The 16658-nt window shown below is 44.7% G+C and overlaps 1 protein-coding gene across 1 annotated transcript in view; it reads right to left on the reverse strand.

Annotated features, from left to right (window-relative positions):
* The window catches only part of dhx36 (DEAH (Asp-Glu-Ala-His) box polypeptide 36), a 59182-nt gene that overhangs the window by 6372 nt on the left and 36152 nt on the right, over positions 1 to 16658 (reverse strand). The window contains exons 16-23 of the mRNA XM_072695364.1: positions 15322 to 15439; positions 14299 to 14397; positions 13413 to 13586; positions 13022 to 13108; positions 12843 to 12926; positions 11540 to 11639; positions 8145 to 8235; positions 6137 to 6260 (exon numbers count right to left, since the gene is read on the reverse strand). Of these exons, the coding sequence (XP_072551465.1) occupies positions 6137 to 6260; positions 8145 to 8235; positions 11540 to 11639; positions 12843 to 12926; positions 13022 to 13108; positions 13413 to 13586; positions 14299 to 14397; positions 15322 to 15439 (877 nt within the window). The remainder of the gene's footprint in view (positions 1 to 6136; positions 6261 to 8144; positions 8236 to 11539; positions 11640 to 12842; positions 12927 to 13021; positions 13109 to 13412; positions 13587 to 14298; positions 14398 to 15321; positions 15440 to 16658) is intronic.

Raw genomic sequence — 16658 nt, forward strand, 5'->3', positions numbered from 1 at the left:
AGCCCAAGCTCCTTTCATGCATGCATTTTCCCCATTGTCTGCCAATTAACCCACCTGTTTTTAGCTCCCCCTAGCACTAGCAAGTCTCCCGACACTAGGAGGATAAACACATCACCGGGCAGCTGACCCGCTCGGAGGATCGCTCTGGGTCCACTGCACCAGCTAACAGACACCTGTGCCAGCCAACATTGCAAGCGATTCGAACCGGAGACCCCCGGGCCGCAATGGTAGTGCATTAGACTGCTGAGCCACTTTGAGCCCATACACACATTTTTACTCAGGACTTTACTAGTAAGGGCTTTAGTGTGAACGCAAGACCCAGTATCAATTCCTTTGAAAGTAACGGTGCAAACAGAAGACGGTACATTACTGCCGAATGCAGCCGGCAGAGATTTCAGTTTCACAGGTGAGATTTCTTAGTGGGAGTGTATTGTGTCCCGTCACCGTCTAGCCAGGAGTGAGCGGCAGTAGTCAAGTCTTGAGATGTACTGCCAATCCCGCAACTACAATACAATGTCTAGACGTCTGTGGACTTCCCTTCTCAGTAGTGGATTCAGCTGCATTAAGGTGCATCCATTGCTGATGCAAGTGTTCAGCCCACCAGCACTGGTCTGTGGAGCAGTGAAAGTGCATACTGTGGAGTGATGGAGCTTTAGGATGTGCTGGAGTGTCAGAACTAATAATCAACATCAGTACTTGACCTCACTGATGCTCTTGCGGCTGAACGCAATCAAACTCTTGGAGCAATGTTCCATAACCTAGTGGAAGTCTTCCCAGAAGAATGAAGACCTAAGCTTATTGCAGCAGTCTTTTCAACATTCTTGATTTAGGAAGAATCCCTGGACGAGGAGGAGGAGGAGGAAGAGGAGCGCAGGTGAGTGAGAGAGCAAAAGAAAGAGAAAGCGAGAGAAAGAGAGAGAGTGGAAGAGAAAAAGCAAGAGCAAAAGACAGTGCGAGAGAGAAAGAAAGAGAAAGAGACAGAAGGAGTGTGCAAGAGAGAAAGCAAGGGAGCGCGAGAGAGAAAGATAAAGGAATGAGAGCGCGAGAGAGAAACTGAGAGACAGACAGAGACTGAGAAAGGAAGAGGGAGAGGAAAGAAAGACCACAGCAGGAAAGAGCGAGAAAGCGAAGAGGATGCAGTTGTGTGTTGAGTGACAGTTGGTGTGAGAGCTGGTGTAAGAGCTGTTGTGAGAGTAAAGTTCAGATCGAGACAGAGAAGAAAAACAGCATTCCAATTTCAATTTATAGATGCAAAAACCAGCCAGCAGAACTCTGCCCCCTCCACCGGTGGAAGAACCAGCCTGCTCTATATGTCATCTCTGCTGTCTCACTCTCTCTCTTACACACACACACACTCAGCTGATGGAATCTAAAGAGTACACGTAGACCTCCCTGCCCCCGGTCTCTTTGTTCTTGTTTCACACACATTCACACCTCTGTGTGTGTGTGTGTGTGTGTGTGTGAGTGAGAGAGAGAGAACAGAATGTCAGGAGCACTCAGCATCCCATGCTGCTGCAGTGTGGATTAGTACCAGCAGGAGTCTTCACCCAACTCAGCCAAACACACGTGCAGCTACTCCATCTCCTTTAAACCGACAGTCTGGCATCTGGAAGTCTCCGGTTGGATCTCCAGTAATGCCACAGTGGTTCGTGGCTGAGCGTAGTTCCTGGGTGGGTCAGATGGCACTGCAGCTAGTGTTCTCCTCTGAGCGCGGTGAGCACGCTGAGCTGACCGGTGCCACTGCGTCTGAGAGGTTTGAAAAGATGTGGTTCAGCACTGTGTGATGGGGGAGTCCTAGCTTGTGGGGGGAACTGGAAATGATAATACTGAGAGGATAAAAAAGGAGGTAGGGTTCCGTTAAGAGTTCTGCAGCAAAGCATGACAGTGGATCTTTACAGAACTAGGATGAAGCATGGTTCTTTAGCAGGTCAAAGGGTTCTTCACACTGGTGGAAAACCTTTTGTTGCCCATAGATGAACCATGTCAATGTTTTTGGAACATCTCTATTACAAGCGTTGTTCTTTAAGGAACCAAAAGAGGTTCTTCGATGGCATCGCTAGCACACCCATTTGTAGCACCTTTACTTTTAATAGCTTACTGCACAAAAAGGGTTCCACTATGCTTACTAATTGAGTCAAGTAACCCTTTTTTCAGGATTATACCGGACCCCTTCTGCATAATTCTGAGTACAGTTGATCTGCGAGGCCATTCCAGTGTCTAAAGTTTGGGATGGAGCTCAGAGTTCAGAGTTCAGGCTCCACCATGGCTGCTACTCACACTGCTACTGAATGTACCCGTGTCCTTGTTCATACAACACAGAGTGACATACAGTGCCTGAATCACATTAGCAAGACTTTTAGCTTACCCCTGACATAGTGCGAGGCGAGTATAGGATGGTTCAGGCAATGCTAATAGGTCAGCTTTACGTTTCTGATGCTTGTTGGATACATTCAGGGCTTCGCAGCTCCAGTGAAAAATTAAAGAAACGCACTTCAGACACTTTGCTGCTCTACTCTGAGGTCACACACTGTGCCCTACTGATTTCTGCACCAAAATGATCCATATCCCAGTTTCCTGAGGTTCCCCTGCAGCAGTTGTGTGAGCTCAAAACAGTCAGAGTTCATTTTCATGACCATTTCCCAGCCTCTCGTCCATGTTTTTTCTTAGTGAGTTGTCGTGACTGACCGCCCAGTCTTAACGACACGACAGCCTGTGTTGCGTCATTACCTCTGAGAAATGTAAATGGCCTCTGTTATGACTGGCTGCCCTGTACTGTGACTCATTAAAAAAGGCGAGCAGGCTGAAACGCTCCTGATGAGTGTATGAACGGAGGCCAAAGAAGTCTCTATATGTAAATGTCTTTTTTTGCAGCATTATGAAAACCAACAACTTCAAAGGAGGGCATTATTTTTGCGTAGTTTCCAGTGGTTAGGGAAGTGGTGGTTCAGCGGTCAGAGCCGGGCTATTGATGACCGGGTTGTGGGTTCAATACCCAGGCTCGGCAAGCTACCACTACTGGGCCCTTGAGGAAGGCCCAAGGTGCTGCAACAACGGCAGTCCACTGCTCTGGGCATGTGTGCTCACTGTCCACTGTGTGCGTTTGCTCATTAGTGTGTATGAGTGATGTTGCCCAGGCACAGACGTCTGTTAGCTGGTGTGGTGGAGCTGGGGACCTGGGGAGACATGTGTTAAGTCCTTACCTCCTAGTGTCGGGAGCCTTGCTAGTGTAGGGGGAAAATCACTTGGGTTGGTGACCACAAACCATCTGGCGATGTGAAAGCTGCCCTACCTACAGCTAAACACTCTCCTACTTGGGGTAAAAATGTATAATAATAATAATAATAATAATAATCATTATCATTATCATTATCAAAAATGTACAATTTAAAATATTTGATTCCATAATTTCCATATATGGACTGAGGAGTAAATGGAATATTTTGAAATATGAACAAATGTTTACATCCTAGAGATCTCCTTCATTAAAATATCGTGCTGTTTAAAGGAGCAGGCTGATCTGCTCCAGTCATGACATGCCAGTCAAGCCCACCTGATGATACTTCCATACTTTGAGAAAATTCATTATATTCCACAACTTTCACAAAACAAGTCCGTTCCCTGAGGAGACTTTCCCACTCTTTTACGTTTACCGAAATGACTGCCTTCTCCAATCTCAAGAAATCTAGCTCTCTCTCTCTCTCACTTCTTCTTTTTTTTTTTTGTGCTGCACTTCTAATCACTCCCTCCTGGAGCGTCTTTCAGCTGTTACCCCCCCCCCCCCCCAACTCACTTTCCACTCGTCTGTCCCTGGCTCTCAAATCACCTGCCTCCTCTCTCCCTCACTTTCTAATCACTCTCTTACTCTCTCTCTGTAAATTGCTCTCGCTCTACCTCACTCTTACATTCTTTTGCCCCCCCCCCCCCCCCCACACCCCACACACACTTCGGTCTCTCCCCCACAGTGACCATTTTCTCTATAAATTACTCCCACTCTCCACTGTCGGACTGACCCTCTCTCTCTCTCTCTCTCTCTCTCTCTCTCTCAGTAAAGTTCTATCTGCAGCCGCTGAAGTGATTAACATGCTGCCTCTCTCACATCACATTTCATCACATCTCTCTCTCTCTATCTATCTATCTCTCTCTCTCTATCTATCTCTCTATCTATCTCGTCCTGCACCTTAAATCTGTGGAAAAATGTTAAATCCTGATCTTTTTAATGAAGTTTTTTGAAGTTCTGGCTTTCTCCAACAGTCCAGTTTCTGGAATGGCTTCTTCCAGCACGTGCGGAGCTGCAGTTCTAGAATCTGACTGATATGGCGCTTCGGCTTCACATCATCTGCACAACAATGTGGGCAACCAGCAGGTAAACAAGCTCAAGTGTAAAGTTGGGTTTCGCATGTTAATACAGGGGTGACGCTTCTGACTCCTGAGTGTTCAGCATGAAGCTGAAGTTCCACCTTCTGGCCCACATTCTGCCACCTGCTCGTAACTGCTGTACCACTCAAGGTAGAACAGAAATTTCCAAGAAGAACCTGGCAGATAGGAAACCAATAGACTGCGCCTGTTTAGGGTATCGTAGGGTAGTAATGCTGTAGTGAGGTAATGCGATTTATGCCTTACCTCACTCAAATGTGATTTATGCCTGTAGTTTCTACAGTTACCAGAAGCATTTTAAGGCAAGTAACGAGGGAAACATGTCACTGGAGTGCATTTGTGCAACTAGGCATCTGAAAGTTTGTGGACAGTCTTCCTGTTCACTGAATTTGGCCGCATTAAGGTGCACCCATTGCTGTCACAATAAACATTGATAGTTTCAGTTCTATATAGCTAACAGTTCTATGTGAAGATGAGGTTGATGGGGTGTCCCGACAGGAAAAGGTTGAGGTATGCAGATCTGGTGGTTGATCTGGAGGCGAGACTGCATGGGTGGCATGCATATATTAGCCCAGCAGATGTAGGTGTTAGGGGTTTCGTAGCACCATGCTGAGGACAGCCATGAAGGAACTGTGAGAGGCAGATGAAAGCTGTAGTCAGTGGTTGTGGATAAGAAGGGCTGAGGTTAGATGTGGTAGATGTAGTATGGTGGGAGATGTAGGCTGCTTGGTGCAATGGGTATAGTGGTATTGAGGATGTGAGCCTGTGAAATCCTGTGAAGTGGGCTCGAGTGAGTCCGGGCTGCCAGATTTTACTGCTGAGGCTTCTGGATGTGCCGTGCGCTTAATTCAGCGAAACACTGATGAAGGGAGATGCCTAGCTGATGACCCTAGTGAAGAGCTTGAGATGTAGGAGGCGTTAGTGTATGGGTGAAGGGAAGGTTATGCGTTGGGCAGCACAGGCGTCTGCTAGCTGGTGTGGTACAGCTGAGGAGGACCAGGAGTCTGCTGCCTGGCAATGCCGCATCTGCGGCCGGGTAAAAATGACTGCTCTGACGAGCATGTGAAAGCTGCCCTACATCCAGCTGAACACTCCCAGTCCCACCCAGAGTTACGTGGATAACCGGACTGCAATTAGACAGGATGCGCCACCATGTCCAACAAAAGTCGTTGTAAGGAACGAGTGCCAGAGAAAGCGAGGACAGGGCGAGCGCGAGAGGAAGACAGGGAACAGAGGGAGTGAGAGAGCGAGCATGCAAGAGGGAGACAGATAGGGAGCGCGCGAGAGAGAGATGACTGGATTCGGGCTCCTTGATTGAGTAAGTGGCTTTGATCTGAGGCGAGGCTGTGGAGAGGCGGGACTTGAAAGGCAGACAGGTCCTGAATAAAAGATGGCGCTTTTCTTAAAACGTGGCCCACATCAATTTCAAAAGCCTTGTCAAGTCTCTTCCCTCTCTGTAAACTCAAATGGAGTGGCTCAGCACAATCTGATGCTTAATAATGAGGCTTATTGTTCAAAATGCGGAGAGAGAAAATGAGAGAGTGAGTGAGTGAGTGAGAGAGAGAGAGAGACCAAGAGAGAAGATAGAGAGAGATCAAGAGAGAGAGAGAGATCGAGAGTGATCGAGATCGAAGAGAGAGAGGCCTGTCTGAAAAACATTTTGCTTGTAAACTTAGTTGTGTTACTCATTGCAATGTGACCTCACATTTAATCTGTGTGTGTGTGTGTGTGTGTGTGTGTGTGTGTGTATGTGTGTACTCACACTGCTGGTTCTCATCTTCAGGTGATAGATGAGCCAGGTATAGTGGAACTGAGTCTCCTCGGCGTTGACAGATTTAGGATGGATACAAACCTTTCCATCAGCCTTAGTATACACCTTCACTGGCCTGCAAAACACACACACACACACACACACACACACACACACACACACACACACACACACACACACACACACACACACACACACACACACACATATATATTTCAGCTGGTGACGGGTAACTTGCATCACAGGGACAATTCCAGGGAAACTGGAATAATTCACACTGATAGACATTCCTCCTGAGATCTGAACCTGATGCCAGCCGGAGAAAACGAGCAGCTCACACGTGCAGGCTAGAGCTGCACAGTGCCGACAAACTATTAGTGTCTTCATACTAATACGCCAACAAAGTGCTAGTGCAGGAAATCATTCACTGCACTGTACCTAGTTTGCTAACGTCAGTAATTACAGTTAATTACAGTAATGAACTTCTAGCTATTGTCTGCTGGAGTAGTAACGTCTAAAATCAGCTAAAGAAATGAACACATAGCTTTTATCAGCTACAGTAGTTAACGTTTAGCTAACATGAGCTCGAGCAGATGAGCTGAAGCAGGTAGTGTCTAACAGCAGCTAGAGCAGAGTCTAGCAAACATCAGAATAGTTAACATCTAGCAAACAGCAGCTAGAGTAGCTAACATCTAGCAAACAGCAGCTGAGTAGCTAACATCTAGTTATCATTGGATTAGTTAACATCTAGCAAACAGCAGCCAGAGTAGGTAACATCTAGCAAACATCAGAGAAGTGAACATCTAGCTAACAGCAGCTAGAGTAGTTAACATCTAGCAAACAGCAGCTAGAGTAGTTAACATCTAGCAAACAGCAGCTAGAGTAGTTAACATCTAGCAAACAGCAGCTAGAGTAATTAATATCTAGTTATCATTAGATTAGTTAACATCTAGCAAACAGCAGGTATAGTAGTTAACATCTAGCAAACAGCAGCTGAGTAGCTAACATCTAGTTATCATTGGATTAGTTAACATCTAGCAAACAGCAGGTAGAGTAGTTAACATCTAGCAAACAGCAGAGTAGTTAACATCTAGCGAACAGCAGCTAGAGTAGTTAACATCTAGCAAACAGCAGGTAGAGTAGTTAACATCTAGCAAACATCAGAGTAGTTAACATCTAGCGAACAGCAGCTAGAGTAGTTAACATCTAGCGAACAGCAGCTAGAGTAGTTAACATCTAGCAAACAGCAGCCAGAGTAGGTAACATCTAGCAAACATCAGAGTAGTTAACATCTAGCGAACAGCAGCTAGAGTAGTTAACATCTAGTTATCGTTGGATTAGTTAACATCTAGCTAACAGTTAGTTTTTCACCACCTCCTCCACACCCACTTTCTCCTCTGTCTGAAATCCACCAGGCCGATAAACACTCCTAATCACACTGCTGCCTGAGTCAGACGCTCCCGCAGACTGGAAGGCAGAGCTGGACTGTGTTATTGATGCCGTTTTGATGAGCGAGTGTAGAAGTTAAGCTGACGTGCTGTTTCAGACGCCTCTCCGCTGCGAGGATGATGATGGTTTTGTTTTCACACCTGGCTAATAATAGTAGCCGGATAAAAAGGATCGATCAGCAGAGAAAAACGAAAAACAGCCAAATTGAGTTCTTTCGTCAGTAGGATGTTTTTTCACTCTCTCTCTGAAGAGCAGTCACCTGTCTGACTATGTCTGGTTTGCTGGAGGACATTACCATCTTACCATTCTTACTCTCTCCTCCACACTGTCATTTCTTTCACACACACTTACACACACGCCCACGCGCTGCTGCTCCAGGGGTTTACAGCTTTCATCTTTTTCATCTTCTATCATCTCCGGCAGTCTGAAAAAAGTTCCCTCTCTATTGATTGCGGGTATCAGAATGAATGTTCTGGCTCCAGTTAGGACTTTGTTTGTGTGGAGAAGAACCACAAGCTGAACAACCATCAGTGATGGCAGGTGCACTTACATCGGCCTCTTCTTGTGGAGGCTGGGGCGGATCTTGGCCACTTTGGGGTAAAGGCCAGCCACGATGACCGCCTTAAGAAGCTTCTCGTTGTCTGTGGAAAGAGAAAACAGCCTGCTCAGCGGACACATTATTAAATACACCCACCCTCAGGTTAAAAGGTGGCAATGAAAGCTGTAATCTATGGAGAAGGTCGTCTGGAAATAACGAAAGATAGAGATGTCTGCTTCTGGTCGTGTTGTAAACAATGGCCAAGGCTGCTGCCCTTTCCTGAAGACACCCATAATTCTAACAAACACACTTACCAGAGTTTCCACTCCATCCAGGTCAAAAACTTTCAACTCCAGCTGGAAAGTGCCGCTCACTATTAAAAGTGCAAGGTTCTTTCATTTGAAACTGTAGAGGAACCTTCTAAGGTGCTTTGAAGAACATTCAAGAACAGGTTTTTAGGAGAGGGTTTGCCTGAACTTTAGTTTGAGGGGGCAAGCACCTTCCCCTAAACGGCACCCACACTCTACAAAATTGAAGGTTCTCCAAAGGGTTCTCAGAGTATATATATATATATATATATATATATATATATATATATATATATATATATATATATATATATATATGTGTGTGTGTGTGTGTGTGTGTGTGTATAAAGTGTGAAGGTTCTTTTAACCCAATTTAATGGTTATTTTACAACTGTGGTTCTGGACCAAAGAAAAGAAGAAGAATTTTTGGACCAAAATGGTTCTTCTATGCCACTGCTCCAACAACCCTTTGTAGCACCTTTATAATATATGGATGAGTTTATGAACTTTAGCATATTTTCTACTTAGCAAGAAACAGTTTGTAGAAGATTTAGAAGTGCTTGGAGGAACCCTCAAGAAAACTTTGAGAGGTTTCTTCACAGTTTCAAGCTGAAGAAACTGAAGTTCCTTAAGCATCTTACACGTTTAACAGCGGCTCATCCTGGGTCGTTTTTAACAAGGCGACAAATCAAACGGCAGTTAAACTGAACCAGAGTGAACACAGGGCTGAACAGTGGAACAGATTTACTCCTTGTTTGTGACTGGAAAGGCTACACTCACTAATGTTGCTAATGTTTACCTGGACGTAGTGGAAGAATTAAACCTGCTGCACTTTCCTGTTGGTTGATCTCGCCGCTAAGCTCCGCGCTTCAGCCAAGACTAACTAGCCTGGCGTGTTAACTCCCCTCCTGTTGGCTGTGCTGAAGCTGAATGAAGGATTTTTATAGAAAAGACTGTATGAAGTGTAGCTAATAAAGGCCTCGCTCAGGCTATGCTTCAGTGATATTTGTAAACGTCTTCTGTACCTGTTCAGCCAGTCAAAAGACATATTTGTACAATAGCATCGAGAGAGAGAGAGAGGAGAGAGGAGGTGTGTAAGTGAAAGTGAGTCAGTGTGAGATCATGATGCGTTATCACGAAAAATGCCCCATTAGTGTGTGTGTGCCTGTGTGTGGAGAGCGAGGGAGGGAGGAAGCTGTAAATGCGAGGCAGGAGCTGAACAGCTGCAGTAAAATCAAATGAAAGGTGCTATTTTATCTAAGCATATGCTGCTTAGCAACCATCAAAATGCATTAATAATTAGCTCGCTCCTTAATAGCCTACAATGGGCCCTGGAAGATCAATCAGCCTTTAAAGCTCTGCCTCGTCTAGCAAACACTAAAAGTTTCACAATAGGAACTGATAGAGCAGGCCTTTGTTCCATTCCCCAGTAATATTACTCTACCAGTGTAGTACACTGTAGTGAGCTTAACACTGACGAGAAGCTCAAATTAAAATCAGGTATGGAAACTCAAGTGAAGGTCATCACAAAACTGAAAAACCATCAAACCTACAGGAATTACATAAGCAGTACATTCAGCATGTAAAACACATCATATCCTTCATATGTTCCCTCTAAATCTCTGTGGTGGATTTGTTCTCATTACGGAAATGAACTGCGCATCTGTGATCTGGACAGGGGTGTCCAAATTTTTGCATACAAGTGCAGCTGCAAAGCTGAACATTGTGTAGGCACTACTGGAGCTGGATCAGTTTCACCAGGCAAGGCTGCGCAACGCAATGTGTGGGATCTGACAGTGTTACGCCACAGGACACGCTCAATATCACCACGCTACCCAACCGTCTCCAGAAAAAGGTTGTGTTATATGAGGAGGAACAGCTTTACTAATACTGTGGAAGCTCTGGGTCCAGTCAATTACCGATTCATACTGGATTAAAATCACACCACAATTATTACTGTCAGACTACATATACACACACTGCAGATTCATCCTGGATTAAAATCACGCCACAGCCATTAAGGTCAGGCTCTAAAACCAGATTCATACTGTATTAAAATCACACCACAATTATTACTGACAGAATGCAGCAATACACACACTGCAGATTCATACCGGATTAAAATCACACCACAATTATTACTGACAGAATGCAGCAATACACACACTGCAGATTCATACTGGATTAAAACCACACCACAGCCATTAAGGTCAGGCTCTAAAACCAGACTCATACTGGATTAAAATCACACCACAATTATTACTCACAGACTACATATACACACAGCAGATTCATACTGGATTAAAATCACACCACAATTATTACTCACAGACTACATATACACACACAACAGATTCATACTGGATCAAATTACACAGTTATTACTGTCAGATTGAGGAAATACACACTGCAGATTCATACTGGATTAAAATCACACCACAATTATTACTGACAGACTAAATGTACACACACACTGCAGATTCATACTGGATTAAAATCACACCACAATTATTACTGACAGACTAAATGTACGCACACACTGCAGATTCATACTGGATTAAAATCACGCCACTTATTTACCGACAGACTAAATATACACACATTGCAGATTTATACTGGATCAAATTACAAAGTTATCACTGACAATACACACACTGCACACTGGAGCAAATTCACTCCACAATTAAAGGTAAAGGTGCACGTATTTGTCACTGTACTATGCACAGCGAAATGTGTCTTCTGCATTTGACCCATCTGTGGCAGTGAACGAACACACACACACACGTGAACTAGGGGCAGTGAACGAACACACACACACACACGTGAACTAGGGGCAGTGAGCACACACACCCCGAGCGGTGGGCGGCCAACTCCAGCGCCCGGGGAGCAGATTGGTCGAAGGGCCTTGCTCAAGGGCCCAACAGTGGCAGCTTGCTGAGCCCGGGTGTCAAACCCAGTTATATGGACACCCAGTCCAATTGCTCTAACCGCTGAGCCACCACTGCCCCAGTTATTACAGACAGACTAAATATAAACACATAGCAGATTCATACTGGATCAAAATTATTCCACAGTTTTAACAAAGTTGGTCAGAGTTACCGGAGTTGATGTTCGCTCTGGGATCTTTAGGGTCTCTACTGCTCACAAAGCCAGCCGCCAACAGATGCTCCGCAAACTGTCCTTTCATATTCTGCAGCATCTGTCAGAGAGAAGGGGCGAGAGAGAAAGGGGCGAGAGAGAGAGAGATGCGTGGTTATTGCAGTGGATTAAGCTGAAGCGGAACTGGAAGTGTTCGTTTTGGGTGTAAATGAATTGTTATATTACTATCTGTTATTACCCCGCTGCTCTGGGAACACCATAATCAAATGACACGCCAATAAAGCAGCTCCCTGCCACTCTGCAGTGTTCGCACGGCGCTGGCAGGGTTTATCCTGCTTCTGTTGGAGTAACTGTCTCTACTGTCCAGGGGAGAAGGCTTCTACTAGATTCTGGAGGAGCATTGCTGTGAGAATTTGATTGCATTCAATGACAAGAGTGTAAAAACAGATAGGATGTTGAATGATCAACACCCCACCATCATCCCCAACGCATCCCAAAGGAACTGGATGGAGCGCCAACCATCATTCCAGAGAACATAGTTCTTCCACTGCTCCACAGCTCAATGCTGGGGGGCTTTATACCCCTCTAGCCCACACCTGGCATTAGGTAGAATGGTGCCAATAGGTCCATGTTTATCTGCTCCAGAGAGTCCTATTCTACACTACATAAGCTGTGCATTTAATTTGCATATATGTGTCAGCAATAGGGGCAACTTAAGTAGCTAAATGCATTCACTAGAAGGGGTGTCCACAAACTTTTTTTTTTTTTTTTTTACTTTTATTGTATTTAGATCGTAAAGCAAAAGCACATTGTTGATGTACGCATATGTGTATAAAACACTTCTAATGTGACTGGAATTTATATAGGGCCTTTATAGTTTCATGAAAGGCTTAGTTGTACATTGTCTTACAACACACTCATGCAGAGGCTATACTTCAGCCTGGCTAGCTCTCACTGCACTTAAAAATGATACATTCCAGCCACCTAAAGAGTAAAGAACCTACAAAGGTATTAAGGCACAAATCCAGCCCAGGGGTGCGAATCTGGAGAAATATCAGTTCAATTACCATCAAAACTGGAATATAATTCTTGAACAAATCTAAAACTTTTAAGCTAAAATAAAAAATAAGCTAAAATAATAAAAAACTGAATGAAACAAGCCACAATAAGTCAATATCACTGACTAGCAATTAATGCCTTGTAATCTGTATTATGGAAAGGCTAATGGTGGCGTAACCATCCCATCACACATCACGATTAACCGCAAAACCGTGGCACCGTAACGACCCTACAAGACACTGACCTGCAGCGTGTTGGAGGACAGGAAGTTGTCCCAGCAGTATTCTCGCTCACACTTGTAGCCCCGCCTCTTAGCCTCCTCCCAGCCCTGAAGGCGAAAGGAAATCACACGTATAATGCAGCAGCTAGCTCAGATACAGACTGGGAAACAGCATACGCTGCCAGGGTGGCGCTGAGTTTTACCGAGAAGGCGTTGACTATGGTCAGATGGTCACTCTTGGAGTTTTTGGACAGGATTTTTCTCCGCTGGTCAGCGATCTTCTCTTTGCCCTGCAAGAGAACATGTGCCTTTGTTTTTTTACTGGTTTAGATTAGAGTACTGAAACTAATACAGTGGTAAGCAGTCAGTGGCTGGTGGTTAGAATGTGCTGTAGGTACTGCAGGTTGTCCACTGTATGGAGTCGGTCAGTTCCACCAGCAGCTCACCTGATTTACTTTAACGAAGGGCTGATTAGATAAACTAGGTGTTGGAAAGGGTGTGTTTTAGAAGCCTGTTGCTCAGTACCGTATAGAAAATCCTATATATACACAACTATGGTTAGCAGTCAAGTGGACATGTGTGATGTGTGTATACCAGCGGTATGAAGAAGGGGTCTTTAAAGCTCAGACTGGCTGCTATGGTGAGCACAGGGTCCAGGCAGGCGAGCAGAGCTCCGAACAGAATCATTTTCCCAATGTGAGGCTCCACAGGCAGGCGGGCCAGATGGAACCCCAATGGAGTCAGCTCCTCATTATGGTCCAGTGCATTCTGAACACACACACACACACACACACACACACACACACACACACACACACACACACACACACACACACACACACACACACACACAATTAGTAAGCTGCTCAGTTTTCATTTTGCTTTCAACAGCTGTACTTCATTCTCTCAGCCATCCATCTCCATCATCTGTGGCACCCTGTACTTATCACCAATTTCAGCCCCCATCCACCAGAATCACACCACAGCCCACTGATCTCAAATCACTCCACGTTCTCAGTTTACCCGTGCTGCTTCTTTTTGGTTTGCATCTAATGAAATTTAGGCATTGCACTCAATTCAATACAAAATACACTTAATGGACAAAAGTATTGGGACATCTGCTCATTAAATGCTTCTCCTAAAATCAAGGGTATTAAAAATAGATGATCCTGCTTTTGTTGGAGTAACTGTCTCTACTGTCCAGGGAAGAAGGCTCTTTACTAGATTTTGGAGGAGCACTGTTGTGAGGATTTGACTGGAGGAACTGTGTTGAGTGGCAGAGACAAGGGCTTTATACCCCTCCAGTCCATGCTTGCCAGTAGGCATAGGGCTAATAGATTCGTTAATTCATCAGACAGTGATGATGTGTATATGCATGTTATATACCTATTTATAATGTACAGTATTTTATGTGTCCCAAATAGACATAAACACACACACACACTTATGCTAAAAAAAACAACGTATGGAACACACTCACCAGATCCATGAGGTGGGTGATGGCCAGTTCGATGGCTCTGTCCGATGGAGGGTCTAGAGCATTCTTCAGAAAAGACGCAATAGGGCCTAATTTCAGGATCTGTAAAAAGGGAGAACACACACACACACACACACACACACACACACGTACTGAACACACTGAACGACACCGGCTCAAAGGAAATAGAAGCTCATAAGGCCGAATTCAGGCTCTGTCTGTGTAATTGTGTGTATTTGGCCATGTGTAGTACAATTGCGTTTTTTGCCTCCAAGGAGATGACTCAACAGAGATGCAAAGAGTAGTGTGTGTGTGTGTGTGTGTGTGTTTGTGTATCTGGAGGGGTGGTAATTGACACCACTGAAAGGCCTCATTAAACAATTACACTGCTCCTGAGAGGAGACGAGTCTGATTAACACAGCCATTAATGCATTAGTATGTTTGTGCTCGGCTATTAGTGTCACCAGGGAGCACTCGCGAAACCTCTGCTGTGAGTCCCCATTACATACAGCCCATAGAGACAAGTGTGTGTGTGTGTGTGTAAGAAAGAAAAGGGTGCACATGAGATCATGATATATCACCAGTGACAATGTATAAAACAAAAAAAGGACAGAGAGAGAGAGAGAGAGAGAACGCGAGGAAGGAAGGAAGGAAGCTAAGAAAGAAAGAATAGGTGGGAAGAAATCAATGTAGGAAAGGAAAGAAGGAAGGAAACCAGAAAGCAAGGGAGAAGGGGAGATAGCAGACAATGGAAGGGATGAAATAAAAGAAGTAAAGCAAGACGAATAAAGAAAGAAAACAAAAGAAGGAAAGAAGGGAGGAAAGGAAGGTTGAAAAAAAGAAATGAAAAAAAAAAAAGAAGAGAGAATGAAGATGAGACCTAGGAAAAGTACAGCCCCCCCCGCACGCACACACACACACACACACACACACACACATACACACACATACATACACACACATACACACACATACACACACATACACACACACACATATAGCAAGAGCGACAGCATGCAGTGGTACCTTTATCTGCAGGCAGAGCTCCTCCAGTGGAGTGCGCTGGATTTCAGGGAGCTGATAGCTGTCCAGTAGACTCGCTCTTAGGCTGTTGTACAGGTGATAGCACTTTCCTGGAGACACCCTGCGTACACACAGACACAGACAGACACAGACACAGACACAGACAGACACCACGTTATTACACACACCAGAGATAGAAAAGTGCCCATTCCATTAGGAGCGACAGGTCAGACTCCTGCTTAGCCTTAATGAACAGCCGGTCAATTCTAAAAGTATTGGATAGAGCACCATCCATCATTCCAGAGAACATCTGAACTATGATTTAAATACATATAATTACCTATATGGAGTAATACATATATTATATATATATGCTTTATAAATAGAGAGACAGAAAGAGAGAAACAGAAACAGACAGAAGGACGAAGACAAATAGACAGACGGAGAGAGAGAGAGAGACAGACAGAGACAAAGAGAGGGACAAAGAGAAGGAGAGAAAAAGGAGGAGATACACAGACAAGGAAAGAGACAAAGAGAGGGACAAAGAGAAAGAGAGACACAGAGAGACAAAGGGAGAGAGAGTGTGTGTGTGTGTGTGTGTGTGTGTGTGTGGGGCGGGGGGGGGGGGGGGGGGGGTTAAGCTGTGAATACTGAGGTCCGAACAGGGATGGGTAAAGCATTCGGGCCCTGTGGGTCTGAGAGGCTCTGTAGTTGTCTGTGCTAAGCTAACAGGTTGCTGTGGAAACACAGTGTAAGCATGTCTGTGAGCTGGATTCACAACTCTACAGGATTCACTACTGAAATCCCACATCTCCAACACTGATCCCTGAACACCCAACCGATTCAGAACCGGGGTCTGAGTGGGGAGCAGGACCGAGGTTCTGATTCTCATTTTATACCATATATTAGCTATATTATTAATAAGAGTAATGACAATACACATACTGACATGAGAAGGACGTCAAAATTATGTATACGTTAACTAATGTATTAAATTAAATAATTAATTACATTAATCACTACATTAAATACTACACTGACGAAAGTATTGGGACACCTGCTCATTCATTGATTCTACTGAAATCAAAGTGGGAGATGGTTCTGCTTCTGTTGGAGTAACGGTCTCTAAATTTCAGAGGAGCATTGCTGTGAGGATTTGATTGCATTCAGCAAAACAGGAGATAACAGCTCAATGCTGGGGGGCTTTATACCTCCTCTAGCGTCTAGCCCCTGCCTGGCATACTTGTAATACTTCTCTACGGGCTAGTATAGTGTGTGCATTTGCACATCTATGTCAGCAAAGGGTCCAACTTCAAGTAGCTGAATGCATTCGTTAAAGG

This window comes from Salminus brasiliensis, chromosome 13 (genome assembly GCF_030463535.1).
Source record: "Salminus brasiliensis chromosome 13, fSalBra1.hap2, whole genome shotgun sequence".
In the NCBI taxonomy this organism is placed as follows: domain Eukaryota; kingdom Metazoa; phylum Chordata; class Actinopteri; order Characiformes; family Bryconidae; genus Salminus; species Salminus brasiliensis.